Below are 22,404 nucleotides of genomic sequence, written 5' to 3' on the forward strand. Positions count from 1 at the left end.
GTTGTTGTAGCAGTCTCCAACCATATTTACATAGATAAGACAGATTTTTTACATTGATCTTTTAAGAGTGCAAATATAAAGCACATGGGTGCTTTGTGGACCAATTACTCTTTTTTTAAAGCCTTATTTCTTGACTGCTCCGGATATTTTTTTAATTAGTTTTTTCCCACTCTGCAATCAAACTGGATTGGAATCTATTGAAATTGAATTTTATATTTAACTTATAGAAAGGATGGCACCATAGGACAGCTGTTAACACTGTTCAGATCTGATATGCTTGGTTTGAACCCTGTACTCAGCTGCCATCAGTGTATTGCATGTTATTCCTGTGTATACATGAGTTTTCTCTTGCATACTCTATTATTCCTTCCACATCCTAAATACATACAGGTTAGATTAATTAATGGTTCTAAATTGGTCCCAAATAAGTGTGTGCATTTGTATGCCCTTTATTGTTCTGGCATCTTATCAAAGGGTGGTTTTATTTAACAAAAGTAAGTAACAGTGAACAATAATCACTGGGATTAGACCAAGTACTAAAGAAAGAGAAACTATACCCTGCTGATCCTCTGAACCTGTCTAAACTGACCCTTATCTAGAATGTGTGGCAAGTCTAGACCATTATTTATCATGAATGCCATGCTTTATGGCTCCCTTTGCCTTTTACACTTTTTAATAATACGTAGTCACTCATTTCTTCCTGCTGGTACAATGCTTGTCCTCCTATGTCTTCATACTCCATGTTTGCCTAACAAATGAGTTGAAGGAACTTTTAAGGTCTGGTACAGAATTTCTTTAGAGGACAACTCAGGATTCATTCCTGGAGTTAGCAATACCTTCCAGAAACCCTGGGGCCAATATAGGTGTCCCTGCCATTCTGAGTGACTGATTTGGTTTAAAGGGCTAGACAACTCTCAAGAACCACCAAAGAATATAGCAGACGGTCTCACAGACTGTGATGATTATCCCTGCTGCCCTCTATTAGAGTGAGGAACTCCTACTACACTTATCACTACCCTATGGCTTATGATTTGTCTCTGGTCCTGTGTTAAGTCATGGTGTGTGCAGTTCCAGATGAATCCTCTGCTACAATAAACAAAATTACTTGATCACACCAGGCAAGTGTTGGTTACCTAATCACGCTCATGTTCTATATCACAGAATTACTTTCTCTTGACTTTGAGCTTCTCAGTTCCTGACAATAAGAGAACAAACACGAAAAAAAGGTTATATTAGCAGTTTAATTATTATATGAGGAATACTTTGGCTACATTACATTATTGTTAGACACATTACTTTAGCCTTTTTACTTTCTCATATACATAGTATAGAGAAAATATAGGAATCACGAAAAAATTTGACCTCGAGATTTTTATGAATCTTGACGTTTTCGACCTTCCCGAGTTTGAAAGTACCTTTTTTTAAATTATGTCTGTCTGTGTGTCCATGTGTAAACACATTAACTCGAAAACGCTTTGACCTAGGTCAATGAGATTATGTACACCTGCTTTATATCAAAAATAGGGAATCCTTTCAACTTTTGGGCTACTTATGCCAACCAGAAGTGGTACTTTAACTGAATACTTTTGTGAATTTTCAAGTAAATTGTGGTTATAATTGCAGATAGATTATTCAAATTTTGTATATATATTTATAATGATTATAATGCAAACCGGTATCAAATTTGAGAGAAATGACTCAACTGGAAGTAGTATTTTATTTAAACAACAATCCAAATTTTTCTGTATAATGGAAATAAAAATGTATACACAATATTAAAAACTGTATTCAATATAACACATTCTTTCAATAACAATTATTAATTTTAATTTATACATCATCAGTTTAACAATAACGTGTAAACATTGAACATGCCATGTAAAAATAAAGATGTAATGGGAACAATAAGCTGCTACGTCCCCGTCGTGTTCCTGATAATACATTTAATTTTATGATTTTTTTTTTTTATTTCCGCCATCATTATCATAATTAAATGTAGCTAATGCAGTTTTACCTATAGCAATTTATTGCAACAAATATTATATAATACTATATTAATCTAATCTAATATAATACTGTAGTATACAACAGTTTCATTATGCTTATCCTGATGAAGGTTGCTGTGGCAACATATTGAGCTGGACAGACCAGACCCCATTTTTTTGGAAACTTTCTTTTAGATCCTCATGGAAAATTCATTAAGCATGTCCTTGGCCAGTCCCTAGGTGTACTCCAAGGCCCCCTCCTTATTAATGAGAGTGAGCCAGTAAACTTGAGCACGAGTCTCATTTCGTCCACTTGTACTCACCAACTCATTCATTCTGTTACTTCCCAGAATTAACAACCATAGGGTTAGATAGGCATGTAGACTCATTTGTAAATTCATCTAAGGACTTGGGTCCTATTTCACCACTACAGTCTGGCAAAACTACTGACGCTGCTAAGATTCACTAGTCAATCTCATTATGACCTCAACCATTACTCTTGAGTAAGACCCCAATGGACTTGAACCTCTTCCATAAATTAACAGAACTTCCCTGGGAGAGGACCTTGACCTTAAATTTAGAGGTGTTATTCTAACTCCAACTGTTAACTGTTCCAGTCCACACTTGAGATCACATACTAAGTTTGAAGAGGTCAGGAAAACAAATTTATTTGCAAACAACAGAGCTGTAGCCTTTAGTTTCCCAAAATTGGACACCCTGCAAATCCTGGCTGAATCTTCACATCCTATCTATGAAAATCATGAACAGAAGTTGTGAAAAGATGTGCTCTTGACAAAACCAATGCCCACAATGAACAAATTAGAGTTCACACTAAATACGCAAATACAGCACTTACTATGCTAAAACATGGACCATTTGCACGCATTAACAGCCCCAGAACCTCAGAATCATGAAGCACCATCGATGATATACTTCATGGTACACAGTTATAAGGCCTTTCCAAATTTACATAGCACATGTTGACAGAAATTTACATGACTTCTCAAATATATGTACTACAACAAAGAGATGGTGTAATGCTCCATGGCCAATGTGTCAGCACAAAATCTCCACTGCTTCATCTGAATCTCAAGCTGTGGGATGATGTGTCTTTTCTAGTACACTTGGCATGGGTTTTTCCCAGACTGGACGAGGAGCAGGTCTGCCAGTCGCAAGTTACTTTCCATGACACTGAAGTGGTGTGTTAGTGAAAATATTCTCACAATATCTAATGCTCTCAGTACTTCAAGACAGATCTTTTCCACACTTGCAGCCTTGTCACTGCAGAGCTTTTTACTCACCTTAACAACTTTAGCCACAGAGATATACTCAACCTAGCCAGTGCATCTGTCACTACCTCCTTCAAGGAAGGCATACCAGCTTGATTTAGAGGTTCCTCAAAGTGTTCATTCCACCAGTCTAAAATATCACCAAATAAAATGTGTTTTGTTGGAATAGCAACAGTAGCACCCAGACAGGTATCCATACAAACATGGAAAGAACATGCAAATACCACATAGACATTAAACAAACATGGGATTCAAAGCCAAGATGCTGAACCATCTAACTGTTGCATCATTGTGCTGTAAAAGAAAGCATATGGAATCTTTTAATTATTCTGTCTTGGGAGTATGCTGACCTTTAACTCTACTTGTGTTAAATTTGCAACAAGAAAGAACAGACCACCACCTCAAAAGTATTTGCCTTGAAATAAAGCATTCATTTGTCTCACATCTCAGCAGCGCTAATCCAAAATGAAATATATTCATCATAATTTTGAATAATGTCTTTGTGCAGCTTACTACTATGTGCTTTGTAATAAAACATAAATAATAGTCTGATATGGCAATATATTACTAGAATAGAATTGGTTGTACCTCTGTTTTTATATATAGTGCATTTAATGGTATGAGAAAAGTGCAGAAATATTTTGGGCTTTACATCAAGTGCATTTGTCCAAAGTAGAATATAATACACCTTACTGTTCCTGGACCTTAGTCAGTTTCCCTCCTGGGGCACCTTCTGTGTAGTAGTTGAATGTCATCCCCATATTTGTATAAATCTTTCATTCCAGGTCTATTGATTTTAATTTTGGTGGAACTGCAATTTTAAGCAGTTCCATTGTATGAGTGGTGTCCACAATGAAACCCTCTAGCGCCCCCTGCAGGGTAGATTGCTATTTTGTACCCTTTGGTAAACTTAGTTTGCCATCCATATTGGGGAGAAATTTGTATATGAAATAGATAGTAGGATGAAGAAACTTGGAATTTCCAGGACTTAAAGGGCATCATATAATACATTTAAGAAACATTATAAGGTATTTGCATATATTCACAGTGTATACTCATTTGACTATATATATGCAATGTATACAGTACAGGTTACTTACTTACAGATGTAGTGTTACAGCACAGGGGTGGAATGCCTAGAGCTCCCCCTTTTGGGCCCTGGTGATCCTGTATTCCTGCGCTTGGACTGACATAGAGGGGACCGATGAAACCCAAATGCACCGTCCTCCACAGTAGTATAAAGAAGCCCATGCACCACTAAAAGGGTATCCCTGCCCTCTAGCGGGTTGCAGGGGACTCAGCACAATGCAATGTCAATGAAGGTTCCTTGAAAAGTTCATATTATTATAAAGTCTTGTGTTTGTCCTATAGAACCCCAATGCAGGTATGTTTCTACAGGTAATGCATGCTCAGGGACATTTAAATAAATGAGTGCTATAACTAAAGCCACTATTGTTTTAAGATGAATGCTTAGTGGCTTTACCAGAAAGCTGATTTTTGTGATGAGAGCCTCAATGCCAATAAGAGAGAGTCAAGAGAGACAAGAAAGGACATCATCAGCAAAAGATAATTATGGTTGGAGGAACACCTTCCTCACTCATTGTAATGGCTGCTTACCTCAGCGTTTTAGTCATTTTACCCCCTACTTGTAAGTGATATTTTATACAGTGAGCATCCTTATTTACAGTGTATTTCAATAATAGTTACTCACTAATAAACCACATGGCCACAGAAGACTGTGTAGAAGTTTTGTTCCAAAGTGTTTGTCCTTAGCTATTCCGTCATTGAGCCTCCCACATCATGTATATTGTGACGAGGCACAATTACATTGAACCTATTTATAAGTAATTAAGATGACTGTTCTCTGTAATTAGAGATAATACTACTCTGCTCATAAAGCACATATTTGTTAGGAAATCACATATTTATGTTCATTCTTTTTTATGTTAACCCCTAATATAATGATGCTGCTTTTAAGAAGCACACAATATCTTACAATATATTCCTAAGACCAGCTCAATAAGTTTGATAAAATTACTTTATATATTATTATGTTTATGTTACATAATAACATGGTTCAGCCAAATTTTAAAATGGGCAAGATGCTTGATTTAAGTGACTCTTTAATGAGGTATGATTGATGTTGTCAAATGTGGTTGATCTAGCTGCCATCCTGGGATATTATGCATTATAGTTCCTAGGGTTAACAGAGAATGGGGCGATAAGCAAAATGCATCAAATGAGCAGTGACTCTGAAGGCTAAAATGCCCTGTCAAGGATAAAGGTCAGAGGGGAATGTCCAGACTCATTCAACAAAGACCAAAAATACTCAAATAACAGTTTCTTACATTAATGGTATCAGCATTCAATAGGAACCCAGGCAGACATTTCTCACAAATGTTAGAAAGTTTTTGTTCCCACAAAGAACCATTGACGCAGAGTAAATTACCAGGTAGTGTAGCTGAGCGTAGGACTTTAGCAGTCTTCAAATGTCAATTTAATGTTGTTTTGAAGAAATCGCCAGAATACCACTTTCCTCTTCTACATGTATACCAAACCAAAAACTCCTGCCTTTGTCTCATCTCCTGTGTCTCATACCATAATTCTGCAGCCTTACTTCTTCCTACCAGTCACTTTCTGACTCCAAGCTTCCCTGCATTCTGACCAGAAGGTGTGAGCTGTTTTGGAGAATAGGTGGTGAGACCTTAGGGTCCCAATTTGGAAAGGCAAAGTTGATAAACAGGACATCTACAACTATTACTTTCCTGGCAGTACTTGGCAAAGTGTTTACTTCCAGCAAGGGTATGTGATTGTCTTTTGAAAACACAGACGTTTTACTCCCAGAACGACAATGGTTCACTAAATCTTGGTGCTTTGTGTCCTTGTTGATTGACATCACAAGATTAGACAAAATTGCTTGCACTCTGTGTTGTAGAAATCCTTCCCAGGGTTACCTGCAGTCCTGAGTCTCAGCTGACATTTATAAATCCAGGCTTCAGCCAGATCCAGTAAGTCTGTCCAGCACAACATGCAGGAGAGGCCCATTCATGTGCATTGGACTACTTTAATACCACATGCCCAAATTTGGTCTCCAGCTAGATAACCTGTCTTACACCATGACTCTTATCATAATTCTATACCCTTACTGTAATTACATCTCCATCACCCCAATAAAGGTATTGTTATTTGAAAGGGCTCAGGCTGGTGTCTGTTGAACAGATTAGGCAAAAGACTTCATTATACAGAGTTGAGATTTTTCCTTCCCATTTGGCATTTTAATTGGAGCACATTATGTGTCAACTTTATTAGGTCCAATACTGGGTACGGCTCCATTTTTGACTCTGGAACAGTCTGAATTCTTTGAGGCATGGATTCAGTTGAAAACTTTCCCTAAGGATTTTGTCAATGTCTTGATAGCAACAAGTAGTTCTTGCAGTTTTTTTGCTGCAAAGCTCATTTTTCATTTCTATTGGCACTCTGTTGGGTTAAGATCTGGAAAATATGCTAGACTATTGGAGTAAAATGAAGTGACTGCAGTGTCTTTGGAACCAGCTTGAGATGATGCATGCAATGACGTGTTGTATTATTTTTTTGAAAAAAGGGTAGACAGTGAATATAAAAGGCACATAGTCTACACCATTGCTTTGATATGCTTGGTATTCAAGTGATGCTCAATTGGTATTAAGAGATTGAATGTACAGTATGTTACACAATTATCCTCCACACCTTGAATTACCATCTGTACCACTGAGTCAAGGCAGGATGAATCCATGCATAAATGCCATTTAGGCAAAAGTCTAACCTTACTATCTGTATATTGCAAGATTATGTTGTAAATTTACATGTTAGATGAAAATTGTGCACATTTATTTTGTTATTCTTCATATTGTTATTCTGGCAATCCCACTTTTTTTTCTGATATTTGGACGGTTACTGTCATTTAGGGACATGGTCATCGCCATATTGTTTACAAATGCTATGCCTGTTGCCACTGAAGTCCCATGACAAATTATGTTGTTACATCCTGCTTATTAAAAACTAGGAAGAGTGCAGGTGTGGTCACTAAATAAATTCATGCCACCACTTGATCATATGTTCATTCTGTATATTTTGAATTGCAGCCACATGTTTGGTTGATTAGAGGAGCAGGATATTTTTGTTGTCAATGAACAAGGTTAGGAAAAAAATGGCCACAAGGTACTTGACAAACTTAAATTTTCACAAGTATTGTTTTAAATTAATTAATTTATTTTTATGGTTGAACTCCTGTCATGTGCCTTATTCAGGCTTGCATGCTAAGTTTGTGCAGTCAACTGAGGAGGCTATTTGTGCTTTACAGGCCACAACCTTAGCTACTAAGCAGTAATGCCTGAAACACCCTTGTTGTTTTATGATTTCTTGCATTCCCTACCTTTGTCTCTTTGTTTTTTTTATTATTTTTTTGTTATTTCAGTTCATGTTTGCAGACACGGTCTTTTTTATTTAATCTATAATTTAAACTCAGCCCGAGGACAGGTAATGTGTCAAGTGGTCTATTTTTTCATATCTTTTGAAGCTCAGCTGTCCATTCTTTAGGTGTGCATATATGCGACTAGATCTTGAGAATGACCACAGTGTTTTCTGGAGATCAGGTAGCCTCTCCCCGCCAGATCAGCAGCTAGGTTCTGGAATTCTTAATCACATTGCCTACAGTATAGCTGTTCCACAAACGGAGTGCTTTACAGGTGGTCACCTTTGGACACCTCTGTCCGGTACACCCTTCTGACTTTTCAGTTTGTGACAAGTATGTTTTCAGAGTCTAAATTTCAAGTACAAGCAGCAAACAATTACAAGCAAAGTTTATTCTCCTCAATGCACAGAATAAGATTCTTAATCATGGCTTTCAAAGAAATTTATGAAGGAAAGCAGCTATAAGTTATTACATAAATATCATATTAATGTATTAGGCTTCTCGAACATTACTGTAAAAATTCATGGAAATATATCTTTTTTTTTAAATTTTATTGATTTTATTGTAATCATTCCATACAAATAAATCAATTTTTACAAAAAATAGGATTGAAAACACATCAACCCCCACCCATGTGAAAGAGAGCATGGCCAACGGAATAAAACTTAAAGCTAGTAAAAATAAATAAATTGATGAGTTTAATAGGTGGATAAAGATAAATGGAGAAGAAAAAGAAATGGGAAGAGAATCTGCTTCCTCAGTGCTTTAAGAGCTTATTATAAAATATTTTTGATGAGATCCTGTCAGGTTTTGAAAAAGTTCTGCACATATCCTCTAAGTGAGAATTTGATTTTTTCCAATTTCAAATAATACTAAACATCAGTTACCATCCATCCATTATCCAACCTGCTATATCCTAACTACAGGGTCACGTGGGTCTGCAAGAGCCAATCCCAGCCAACACAGGGCGCAAGGCAGGAAACAAATCCCGGGTGCACCGCAGGGAGAACATGCAAACTCCACGCATGGAGGACCTGGAAGGCAAACCCTGGTCTCCTAACTGCGAAGCAGCATTGCTACCCACTGCACCACCGTGCCGCCCCAACATCAGTTACCCACTGACTTAAAAGAGGAGAGTTAGGATTCTTCCAGTTTAGCAAAATAAGTCTGCGTGCCAATAGTGTAGTAAAGGCAATCACAGTTTTTTTGTCCTTCTTCACTTTAAGCCCATCTGGAAGAACACCAAACACAGCTCCTAATGGGTTAGGAGGGATTATGACACCAAGGCTGTCTGAAAGGCACTTAAAAATTTTTGTCCAATTTGGTACAGGCCCAAAACATGTGACACAGTGAGGCTGGAACTTGATTGCAGCGTTTGCAGGTTGGATCTTGCCATGGAAACATTTTGGACAGTTTTAAGTGAGACAGATGTGCTCGATAAATAATTTTGAGTTGAATAATTGTATGCTTTGCACATATGGAGCTCGAAATATATCTTTTTCAACATTTCATGTAGTATATTATTGGAAAAGGTACAGTGGTTATGGTTTGCTATCTGTGTGAAGTTTGCCCAATGTTTCAATTTCCACACTGGGCTTTTTGTCATCTATTAAGTCATCCATGTCTTAGTAGAGAAGAACTATTCCCTATCCCTGTAGCACTTTGTGCAAGGCAAGAGCAAACCCTGGACAGAGTGCCAATGCATTGCTGGGTATACTCACATAAAAATTCACATTTGCTCATAAAGGAACATTTTACAGTCACCAGTTACCCTAACTGGCATGTAACAGCTACTCCATTTTCTTACAGCATCACAAAGATGTGCATTTTAGGTTAATTGGTGTTTCTAAACTGACCTAACATGAGTGGGTGTGCCTGAGTGTGCATTTCCAAAGACAGATGTAGTTGATTTCTGTCTTATGTCCAACTTTTTCAGACACAGTGGAAAATGTGTCTCTTATGGGCATATATCCCTTATTTCCCAGGATTTTTGCCATATACCAGCCCCAGTTAATGTGTTCAGATGTATCTTCAAAACTCCTTATTTATCCTTATTATGTATAATAGATATTGCTGATTTCTTACTGAAGTAAATTATACAGACATTACACCAACAATGGCTTGAGAGCTAATCACCCGTGCATTACATTTAATCAGCAGTCACATTCGTTGTGTTTAAAACTGATGGATCTGACCAATCAGATGTCTTAAGATTTCACCTGTCAGCCTGCCCATTAGCAAGCACAAGACAGCTTCAAATGAAACATAGCTTGTGGATACAGCCATCAGTGTCGCTGCCAGTAACATTGCTAAATATTTTTGATTAACAAAAAAAGAAAGACTGCATTTTGCAGTTTGTGTGCTTTACCTTTTTGTTGTCATTGTTTTTTGTGCATAAGAAGTTGTCTAGATAGATAGATAGATAGATAGATACTTTATTAATCCCAATTGGAAAATCACAAAAGCGCATTAATAACATAGCCAGTATGGCCTCAGTGGCTATGTAGAGCCTCTTTCTAGTTCTTGGAGGTTGTTGTAGGCTGTTGTAGGCATAGCTGATTCAATGCTGCACAGCAAGAGAGCAGATGGTATTCCACAGTACACAACAGCAAGAGAATTGTTGTCATGAGCCTGAGCTATGAGACTCACTTGATCATGACATGGGGGGTCATCACAGTGTTCAGTAGTGAACCCTTTAATCTCCACTTGTTATTGTACACAGCAATATTATATATTGAGTATTGATCTGAAATCAATATTAAATACATCGCTGTGGTCTGGGTATATACTTTGCTCACATATGCATCATTTTATAAAGAAATATTTTCCTTTTATATACAATATATAGTTTCAGTTTGTTATTATTTATTGTTTTGTTACATTGGTTGGCTTTACTTTTATTACACATAGTTGCTATTCGGTGTTTCACTATTATGCTCTATTTTTTTGGACTATTGTCAAGAGAAACACTGAGAAAGTTCTTTGCTTTCAAAGATTTCTAGCCAAAGTGGACAAACTTTTATTTAAACACTGATTGATTTATTATATTAAAATTACTAAAACTATGTTATTTTAATATTATAAAATGTATTACCACATCCAGCCGCCACAAATACTGACCTGCTCAACCCTGAGGATTTTAACTGTGGCCCCCATAACTTCAAATCTACCAAACTCCTGCAAACTCTAACAACACCTAGAAAAGATAACACATGAAAGGAGAGAGAAAGAGAGTTGCGTTCATTTTCCCAAATTTTCCAGTGGGGTTCTCCTGGCAATGTACACTGAAAGAGTCTTTAATACAATCTGAGTTTAATTTTTTTTTGTGTTATGACTGATTTTTTTGTTTTTATTTTGCCACTATTGTGGTTTCAAGGTGGTCTTTTTATTGGAGCTACCTTCCCACAGTGCATTTTCCAATATCAAGCCTGGTCCATTCATGAAACTAATGCTTCCTGCTGTGCACATCATTATACAACATGTCTATTTATTTTTCTATTATGATCCGTGTTCTTTGCTGCTGTGCAGAGTTTGTGTTCCCCTACATTCTATAACTCGTTTTAGTATTGCAGAAACTGCCTGTGTGATATTGCCTTACTCAGTATGTGCCCCTGTTACTGCTGGTTGTGTTACCTGAAGGCTAGTTATTGAAGATAATTAAAGCTAACCATTTTGGCACACATTTCTTTATTCCTTTAAGTCTTGTAAAATTATGGCAAACTTTAACTACTTGTTTCCATTGTTAATGACTGTTGATGATCTTTCCTGGTCTCAGAATTATGGGCTGTCCATCTAAATTTTACCCAGGCCCCCGACTTTGCAGATTCTGTCCTGGCCCCTGAACACGTGTCCTAAGTGTTAGCTCAGGATGCCTAGAAACCTTCAACGGGACAAGAGAGCAAAAACTTGCTTGAAGTTGTTTTCTAGTGTGAATATAGAGAGTGAAATTGGAACATGGCAATCTTCCTGTCTTTTTGGGTTTAAGCAGTAAGTTTCAGAAATGTCACCACTGGGATAACTCCTATTTAGTATCTAAGTATTTGTAGCAATGTTATTTTTTTTTTTTATTTACTCTTCCTATTACTGTGAAGCTGAATTCTGAAAGTGTCACTACTAGGGAATGTCAGCATGGTCTACACAGTCACAAGATATGCAGGGGAGCTACAGGTTCAGGCATTAACTTTGTGTACATACAAACCCTAAATGGTCTACTTCAGTCCAGCCATCTCAATCGCCCCCAGTATTTTGGTTACCCTATGAAAAAGCCTTGTTCAGAACATAGATGGATGGATATGTTATTTATAGACAATACAGCCTACTAAATAAATATCTGAACACTTGGTTGCTAATTCGATCCCCATTATGGACCCAGTGTCACCCTAGCTTTAGTTTTGTAACTATAAGGTTCCTTGAAATGGTGTTCACCATGGAAAAGTAATCTACAAAATTAATTTTGAATGTTTTGTTGAATGCTAACGTGAATGATTATTCATTTTGAGAAGCCCGTTGAGTGGGAGCTGCCAGTATGTAACCAGTACATCTTCATGGCACAACACAAAGGTATTGAACATGAATTTTCCCTCTGGTTACTACTCTAGTGACTTTTAGTTTTATGATTTTTCTTATTTTGTAAAACCCTTTATGTAATTTAGTAATGATCCCAGAAATAGTGGTTTCAAGGGTACTTCCTTCATTTTTCACTCATATTTTAAACTTTATTATCAAACCAACAAAAATACAGAGCTGACCAATGGCAAAGTGCCAGTGACTTTTTATTACAAATTCTCTTATCCACTGCAATCCGACACTCAAATCCATTAGATACAAAAATGTATTATCGTCTGTTCTGTAAATTGACTCTGCAATCCATAATGTGTGGCAGCCCATTATTGTCTCCCCTGGAGTCTGACACCGCAATGCATGGCTTCCTCAGATAGACTATCTCCTATACTGTAATTTGACCCCATAATCCATAAAGTATGGAGCCTTAATACCATTGACACTGTAAAGAATAAGATCTCAAGATGAAAGACCTTTCTTATGGTGCTTAGATGCAAGGATTACACCAGAAATGTAGACATAGGAAAATGTATTACTTCTGGAATGTAAATTGGAAGAAAGTTTTTAAAGGAAAGAGAAAGAGATTTTTTGTAGTTTGAAACTGTAATCTATAAATAAATAAAAGTCTAGTCTAGCATGGCTAGGGCATTGATCAGTAAAGAACGTGGTTCAGTCTCCATCACTGACTGACTGGTATGCAATGACAGGTGACATGACTCATTCAGTCACAAAAATTAAGCAGGCTCAGTCCCCAACATTAATTCAAAGTGTGCCCTTGAGTCACTTTACCATTGAGAGCTCACACTGCTGATATAGAGAAACAAATACATCATAGTAGTAATGCATTTTGGTTATTATTATAAAAAGGTGCAATAATAAAATTTCAAGACAGCAGATTGAGACCCTGCCACTAACTCTCTATGTGAGCTTAAATGAGTTGCAAATTTATGTTTACATGCAGAAGTGTAGAAAGAGCTATCAGCAGCTTTGTATGTTGAAAAGAAAGATATTTCCAAATTTGAGACTTGGTCCCCACTGCAAAGACACTGTGTGATCCTGAGTCACTTCCCTTTTCAGTTTTCATATTGTCGAAATGTGAAAAACAGTTATGATTTATCAGGCACAAGTTACTATTACTGCTTTACAGAATCATTGTCCTGTGTTCAAACCCCATGTCTGGTCATTGCACATTCTCCACCTGTCGGTTTGGAATTTCCTCACATCCTTAATTACATACTGGTTAGGTTAACTGGTGATTACAAACTGATCACTGTGTGCTGCCTTGGTACACTGTGGATCCACATGACCCTGTATTGGGTTAAGTAAGTTTGAGAATGAAATGTATGTATTACAATGTGAGACTTCAGGCTTAGTCCCCATCATGAATTCATCATGGACTCCTGAATCACCTTACAGTGCTCACATTTACGATATATTATAAAAATATACATAGAAATCTGGATAAGGTTACAGATTATACCAAACTAAGTGAAACGGCAAATAATTTGCAATGAGCAGAATAATTTCAGAAGGAACTGGACAGCATACAGGCTTGGAAAGATTTATGGCAGATGAAATTGACTTTAAATAGATGTAATGTACTACACATATTAAATAAAAATGTTACATGTAAATACACAATGGAAGGGTTAAAAGTTGAAAGTACACCTTGTGAGAGGGACCTATTAGCTATAGTGGACTAATCACTATCTAAATTCAAGCAGTATACATAAGACATTAAGAAGGCTAACAGGATGCCAAGTTACTGAGTGCCTCTGATGTGTAGAGTACAAGTCAAGGGTGTTTATGCTTAAGATGTACAACATACTAGTGAGGCCTCATGTTGAGTACTGTGTGCAGTTTTATTCTCCATATTACAAAAAAGATGTGTCAGTGCTACAGGAAGTCCAGAGAGGAGCGACTAGGCTGATTCAGACCTGAGAGTATAAACTACAGTATGAAAAAATATTGAAGGATCTGAACATTTTAATTTTAAATGAAAAGAAATTGAGAAGTGACATGATTAAAGGTTTTAAATTATGAAGGGAACTAAAATAGTGGTTTCCAGCTTCATCAAGAACACAGGGAGACAGACGGTAACTTGTTAAGGGCAAATTTCGCACTAATGTTAGAAAGCCTTTTTTTATCTATGTCTTTGGTAAGTGTCAAAACTCTAGTCATTGCTATTTCGGTGAAATTAGCTGAGCAGAACTGGTAAAGTTCTAGTTGCTAGAAGGGCAAAATGTAATGAAATCAACAAAAGAGAGTTAAGCATTTAAATCTATAGCAAAATTAGAAATATTTATGAATGTATTATAAATGTAAAAATCATGCTGCTGTGTTTTTCTGAATGTAGAATAAGAGAAGAGAGAAAAATACCAGCTAATGAAATGAAATCAGTGTTATCAATTGTTGTTGTAAATAATTATGAATCTGGCTGGAACAAAAGCCTGCTGCCACAGTGGGCCCCCAGGACTGAGTTTGAAAACCCTTGGTCTAGGAGGTAGGTTATGGGGTTTAGAATAGAAAGTTGCTATATAAAATAGAAAATGACAGGTTCAGTTCTTATCACTAACTCACTGCATGACCCCGATTATGTCACTGTACCAGTTTAAAAAAATCAATTAAAAGCAACGGCAAACATATGAGTTCTTAGGCTTGTTTCACAAGTTATAGCTATAGTAGATAAAGGTGCTATATAAACCAATAGATGTCAGGTTTTGCTCACATTAAGGACTCACTGAGTGAGACTGAGCTAATGGCAGTGCTGGCATACTGTGGAAAATGTTATACAGTACTAGTAAATCACTTTGGGATAGGTACATGCTATCTTTTTAAAGTCAATATATATAATATTGCCAGTAATTTATCATGTCTCTCTCAATAAACCACTTAACCTGCTAGTGTTCCATATCTAGTGATGTTTCTGGACCTTGCAGAAAAGAGAAAAACAAGATTTCTAGTATAAACCCCACAGGTAACTTACTATGAGACCCTAGACGTGCCATTTGACCTGAAACTAATTCCATTAGTGGAATACGGTAATTTTTATATTGTATCAACAAATGTACTTGTGATGGTGTTCACCATGAAAGGGCATTATAAAAAAAAATAAGAAGACTGCTGCAAAGTCCCCAACACTGACTCCTGGTGTGACCACAAGGGGATTATTTCACTTTCAAATGTTGAAGATATTGAGAAGCAACTGTATTGTTTCTGTAAAACAGTTTGTTAATGTGTTTATTATATAAAGGAGTTGCATAAAATCTCACGGCTCAGTCTACACTATTCACCCACTTTCAGTGCTTGCAATATAGAAATGGCATGGCAATTATACCTATAAAGCATGTTAGAATGGTAATAACTACAGACGGTTGCTACATAAAAGAATTAGTTTTTTGCCCTTTACTCTATTTTGGCAGTGTAAACTATTCATGAGGTGTGCAAATCCTTATTTTGCCTGAAAGTATTCTGCCTTTTCAACTATGATTTGATAAAATATAGTTTAGCGCCTACTAATTCCTACTTTAGTACTGTGATTTTATGTGCAGTGCATAAATTATAGGATGGCATGTTGGCTCAGCATTTAGCGCAGTAGCCCCAGGGCTTCAGAGTCTTGAATTCATTTGATGCTCTTTCTTTGTGGAGTATGCATGTTAATGCTTTTGTAGGTTTTTTTCCCTGCTGTATCCTATGGTTAGGTTAATTTCCATTTATAATTTGGCTCAGTTAAAGTGAGTATAGGTGAATGTGTGAGTCTTCTCTAAGATGGTCCAATGCCCCATCTCATCCATTGCCTTGTGGAGTTTGTATGTTCTCTTTTTATCTCTGTGAATTTTCCCTTGATCATTCCAGTTTTCCTGAAGCATCTTAAAAGCCTTGCAGGTTAACTTAATTGACAACTGTAATTTGGCTCAGGATGAGTAAGTGTATTCTACAAAGGAGTGGTGCCTCATCCAGGGAGGTGCTTTGTATTACTAGATGTGCCCTGTGATGGACTGTCAAGAGAATCAAACATTACTTTATACAGTGCTCACTAAAATGAGCAAAGTGCTTCCTTTTGTAAATGCTCATTAGTGTACGCTGCAAAGGAATTTTGTCCTCACCAGGATTGTTTTCTGCTTGGCGCTTTATTCTTTTGGGATAAACTTTGACTTCTCTGACACTGTAATTGGATTAAGTTGGCTCAGTAAATGATGGAATGATGTTGCTTTATCAGTTTCCCTAAGATGTTCTTCTTCATTTGTACACAGAACTCTGTTAGTGGACATGACCAGCTTCTGTGCTAATGCCTGAATGTATTCAGGATTAAGAATGAGATCAGGTCCTGCACCATGGTATTTAGTGTGATTGTTGGCCTATGAGATACAAATACCTTCATCCACACACTGCCAGTTTAACAGATAATATTCAAATGAGTGTTAACAAACCCTGGCACTAGAAGGATTTAGCATAAAAATGAATTTACATACAGGTATTTTACATATTTTATGGATTAAATCACTTATTCCAATAAAAATCCATCCACTAATTTTGCAATCCTGTTTGTGCCAAATCAGGACTGTAAGGTGCAGTAGTCTATTATAATATAACATTGTCAGGAGCAGACATGGGGAGAACCTGCAAACTTCTCACAAGAAACAATGTAGCACATGATTAAACCCACAGATACTTTAATAAAACACAAATTTCAATATTTTCAAAGTTAAATATTACATAGATATAGATACTGAAATATAACAGATAAACTATCTTAAGTTTGGCTTCTGCCTGCCAAGATAGAATATGGCATGAATTGGTGGATTGTGATGTAAAGCATCAGCTAAGCCAAATTTAAGCAAATCAAGATGAAATGATTAATTGTCATTAAATAATAAAGCGTTAAAATTAACTTCATTTTGTGTTGCTTTGCATTGAAGTTCCCATTGTGACAAGCATTAGTGTTACTGTAAATCCGTGGGACCAGTGATCTTATGTACACATTTCATTCAGTGCTGCCAGTTTAGCATTAAGTGTTTGCTCAGAAGGTACCATATCACATGAACTGATTTACCTTTTGATAATACCTTTAACAGCAAGTACTATTAAAATGGAGGCGGTGCTAATCCAGAGAATATAGCAGTTGAAGTAGTAATAGTAGCTCTAATGTTGTAGTATTTTTCCATGTCCAGAGTATTATGAAATTCTTACTTGCATGTCCAACCAATATGCAACATGTTGCTGTTCACCAACACCATAATGAAAAATAAGGTATTGTAATGTGACTAATACAGTATATATGAATGGCACTACATTTCAGATAGACTGACAAAGCAGATAAATAGATATGAAATGCATTACACAATATAGTGAGATAGATATGAAGGGCACTATATGTTACAGATAGATAGGAATTGTTATTCTTATAATATTTTTAACATAATACAACATTCTCAAACCCACAATTCAGGGTGGGAGGTTACTAAGCAACATTGGATGATTTCATATAGTGTCTTTCCATAGTAAATTCTGCACAAAGCAGCTTTACATACAGTATGTAGAATAAAAAAATCATTTTCATATTTTAGCATGAGTACTGGCTGGTTACAGGAAGTAATCCACTCAGGTCACTTGGTACAGTGGTGGGGGTTGATCCTTATGATCTTATGTGGTATCCTTTATACCTAAGTATAGCAGCTCAAAACATTACAATTTAGAGAAATATTATTCTGTAGAATGGCATTCCATTTGGAGTTGGTTTATGCCTTGCTCCCAATGACAGGCATGGAAGATCAGTGCAATATCAGTACTTTTTAATAAGCGAAGGAGTTGGCAAAAGTGTGCCTAGGAATACCCTGTATGAGCTAAAGGTACATCTTGCAGTCCAGTAGAAGTGCCCAAAGCACAGATGAAAGCAAAAGTACACTTTTGTGAGAAAAGAGTGAGTGAGAAGTGGCTTCAGAACAAGGGTCTATCAAGAGAAAGTGGGCAGAAAACTAACTTTATCTGTATACACCTTGCATAAAAGCAAAATACTTTTGCTGTTCAGATGAATTTCAAATTGAACCCACTTATTGAATTATAATTATATTTGCTAAATGTGTGCTCAAAGCTATATGATAGATAGATCTATAGATAGGAAATGTGCTCCATAACACTTTAAAGTCACTATATAACAGATCTATTTAGAACTATCTAAATAAAATATGCAAACAAATAGGTGGATACTAAAGGCACCATGTAATAGATAAAGTATTAATCATATCCAAAATTTTCAATTTTAAAATAGCCTTCACAAATCAACAGCAGTGTGCTGCCAAAGTTTCATATTTTAATTTGTGTAAAGGACCAAATTTATTCTATTAGGTTTGGTATAGAATCCCCATAACATATTTTGCTAAATTATTCCATAGGATTTGAGGAAAAGATTTGAGGAACTTTATTCCTACACCAAAATCTAAATTTCTCAAGGATAATGGGGTACAGAGTAACAATTGATTAGAATGATTGATTGAGTGATTGATTGATTAATCATATAATTCATTCACAAATAAAGATCTTATGATGGTGAATACAATGCAGCATTTGCTTGATTGATTGGTTGATTGATCATTTAAGGATTCATTAATTATGCATATTTTCAGAAATGAAATTAGCAAGGAGATTACATTAATTAACTAATTCATTCATTCATTCACAAATTAATTAAATTATTCAGTAAGAAATTAACTACTGGTAGAAAATAGAGTACGTGTGATATATTAAAAAGAGAAGAACTTTGAAATAATGACAGTAAATACCATTCATTCATTCATTCTTTTAATCACTCATTAACTTATTCATTCATTCACAATGAAGGAAAGAGCATTCACTTAATGGCTGTGTATACAATATCACCATTCAATAATTTGTTCAGTTTTTCAGTAAGATGGAAAGAAAGATTTAATGACAACCAAAACAGTTCAGCTATTGTTTAATTGATTGATTAATTTGCTCACAAAATAAGAAATAAAATAATTATAGTCCATGCAATTCATTTATTCATTAAAAAAGATGCCTTAGCTAATGGCAGCAGTTACAGTGCAACCATTCATTCATTCATTTCCTGCTTCCTGGGATGGGAAAGACTGGTGCTATACATTAGAGCAGGCAGGTGATGGTGTCTGTTTGTATTGGTCATTTTTTAAAATTCAGATTCCAGCGATAAGAAGGGCAAGAGCTCTTAAAATCACACTGTGCTTAAGTCAGAATGGACGCCATTGACGGACATCTCCAGGCTGGCCTTGTTTGTCGGCTGTGATAGCCGTTTCTATTGCCACTCAACAACACAGCCAAGAATGCTAAGGGGCTGAAGGTAGATAACAACTGATGGGTGGAATCACTGCAATACTAATTCACGATGCCAGCTTTAAAATATTTTTACCCCCCACATTTGAATAACTCATAATATACTTTTGGTAGCTTGTGCTTGGTTGTCCTGTTTTCTTCATGCACTTTTGTTTTTTAAGTTCAGATCAAATTGGCTGCTAAGTACATAAATAAAAATGAACACACCCAATGTGTGGAATGTTCAAAGAGGTTACACAACATGGCTAAAGCGTGAGAACACAGCAGATATACTGAACAAAAAATATTGACCCTACCTCATGGGAAGGCAGGTGAAACGGCTCCAGCCCTTTGAATCCTCTGCTCCTCTGCAGCGCGGAGGCCGCCATGTCTTAAGAGAGGACGAGACTCTGTTGTCACGTCCCTGGAGGGGAGGAAGGGGGGTGGCGTCAAGGAGATTCACTGAAGAGTGAGTGAGTGAGGGAGGGAGAGAGGGAGGGAGGGAGGGAGAGATGCAGGAACAGAAAGCATCACTTATGTGCTGTCAATGCAGTAGGATTGTGTAGCCCTGCCTGTATTCTGTGCATTCCTTGTACTGCACTAGGAGACATTTGTCTAATCGAGAGATCCATTTCTCTAATTCATTCACTCCGGCTTGTGAACCCTGAATTCTGCCACACAGCCCTTAGTGGCCTGAAACTCCTTACTCCCAGATGCAAAACACTAACCCTATCTCAAGAAAGGTGAGGTGCCCCAACCTTTAACAGATACCAGAATTCTCATGCATGGGAGGCAGTAGAGAGTTTGTCATTCCAAAATACCAGTAGACCTATAATGTCTTTGTTGAGTGTCTGTTGGGATGGCATGGTGACACAGTGGTTAGCACTGCAGCTTTTGTGATCTAGTGTCTTAAGTGTAAAATTCTGCACCCTGTCATTGTTCATATGGTGTTTTCAAGTACTTCCTTTGAATATGTGGGTTTTCTTTCAGGGACTCTGGTTTTCCTACCACATTCGCAAAGATAGGTGTTAGTTTAATTAGTTTAAAATCCAGCCTTGTTTGATGCTATGCCTGAATGGGTCCTGCGATGGATATATATTTTGTTTTTCACCCAGGGTTGCCCACATAGGCTGTGGACACTCCATGATGCTTAATTGGATCAAGAAGGTATTAAAAGGTTGTGTTATGTTGTTATCGTGTCAAAAGATACAAAAGGGCTTGTCATAAAATGAAAATTGAAAATAGGAGTTGGAGATGTCAGGTTAGCCCAAAGAGTAGCCAAAATCATTAGCAGGTTAGTACCGAAAAGACCGCAATCGAAAATGACTAAGCCAAAACATTATCTACGAATAGCCAAGAGTTTCACATGGGTTTGTCCCTGGGTTGGGGGCCTTTTCTTTCTATTTAGTCCTCTAAACAGTATTTTGATGTTGAATATATTTTGTTTTCTCTTTTGTTATTTAATATAATTTTGTTTTGTGTTTTGCAAATAGTCTTTTGTTTATTAATTCTTTTATGTTATTTTGTGAATTATCTTTATGTTACTATTACTATGTCAATGATGTATGTGTGTCTTACTTTCCTTTCACTTTGTATATTGAACCTAAAGGGGCATGGCCTCCTGTGGGACTGCCCCCAGCTATATTAAAGTGACTAACAGGCTGTAAGATGAAGGCTGAGGTTTTTGTGAAAACATCTGTCATTTAGCTCTCTTTGTGTGTTTTGAATTCCTAAATTTTGTCTTTTGTTAATTTTTTCTCTTTTTGATCTCTGGCTTATAGACTTTCCCTTTGTTTTTAGATTAAGTACTCTGGATCTTGGACTAGTTATTAGTTGCCTTTGGTTTGCCTTTTAGGTATCCCTTATGATCCCACATTGTGTTTTTGGAATTTTATAAAATAAATCATTACATACAAAGTATCATAGATTTTAGTTTTGTGTGCCAGAGCTTTCTACGAGTCCCATCTCCTTATAATGATTATCCATTTTTGTTACATTTTTTCTTGAACTTAATAAAATTCTTTATTTTGGTGGCTTTATAATGTTTGAGACATGTAGAATTCAGTTTTACATTCAGTTTGCATTTTCTGTAAAAGTATTCATTAGTTATAATAAATATAGCTAACATATTTCTAAAGTTTAGGGCCAGGGTTAATTTTGGTTTTAACCTGCCTTCTGTCCACGAATCCTGACTTTTCTTTTTTTGCTAAAAAACAAAGACATTTTGGTGTCGATGCTCCTTCTGGCTCTGACTACTACCCTAGTTTGACTGGTCCTTAGCCTAGCCCTTTAGTTCTCATCTTCCCCTCAGTATTTTGTTCTTGCTTACAGTAATTTTTGGGCCTTTTTGTTGCCCCCTTACCAATTCTCCTTTGAATCATTTTCAGCCTTGACTGTGTTTTGGAGCCCTAAGCAGCATACCCATTTTTGGGCATCCATTCTATTTCTCCACCTTCTCTGTTTAATGAATCAAATAGGATTAAAGCATAGAAGATGGAGAACTGATCAACAGCATATACATAAGGGTGTTCACTGGAATCTTATGCTACATACTGAATGTTTCAATATAACACAGCATGACATAACATTTTTAATGCCAGAAAACATAACATCAGCATAGATGACTTCTATACAAATCAACACTAGATGACACTTCTAGCACTGTAAAAATGTCCTTATATATTGTACACTCCCACTTGGAAATCAGGTTGGCTTTAATTCTAATTGTAGAACCAAACTGTTTCCTAGTGCCTGGAGAGGCTTTGTCTTAAAATTGAAACGTCAAGGTGCTTTATTGCAGTTGTGACCCTGGCTA

At 36.5% G+C, this 22,404-nt stretch overlaps 1 protein-coding gene across 1 annotated transcript in view; it reads right to left on the minus strand.

Moving 5' to 3' along the window:
* Positions 1-19,993, minus strand: part of elavl3 (ELAV like neuron-specific RNA binding protein 3) — a 94,449-nt gene extending 74,456 nt beyond the window's left edge. The window contains 1 exon segment of the mRNA XM_051920586.1: positions 19,907-19,993. Coding sequence (XP_051776546.1) covers positions 19,907-19,978 — 72 coding nt within the window. The 5' untranslated portion in view covers positions 19,979-19,993.
* Between the last annotated feature and the right edge of the window lie 2,411 nt (positions 19,994-22,404).

The sequence above is a fragment of the Erpetoichthys calabaricus genome, chromosome 17 (genome assembly GCF_900747795.2).
Source record: "Erpetoichthys calabaricus chromosome 17, fErpCal1.3, whole genome shotgun sequence".
In the NCBI taxonomy this organism is placed as follows: domain Eukaryota; kingdom Metazoa; phylum Chordata; class Cladistia; order Polypteriformes; family Polypteridae; genus Erpetoichthys; species Erpetoichthys calabaricus.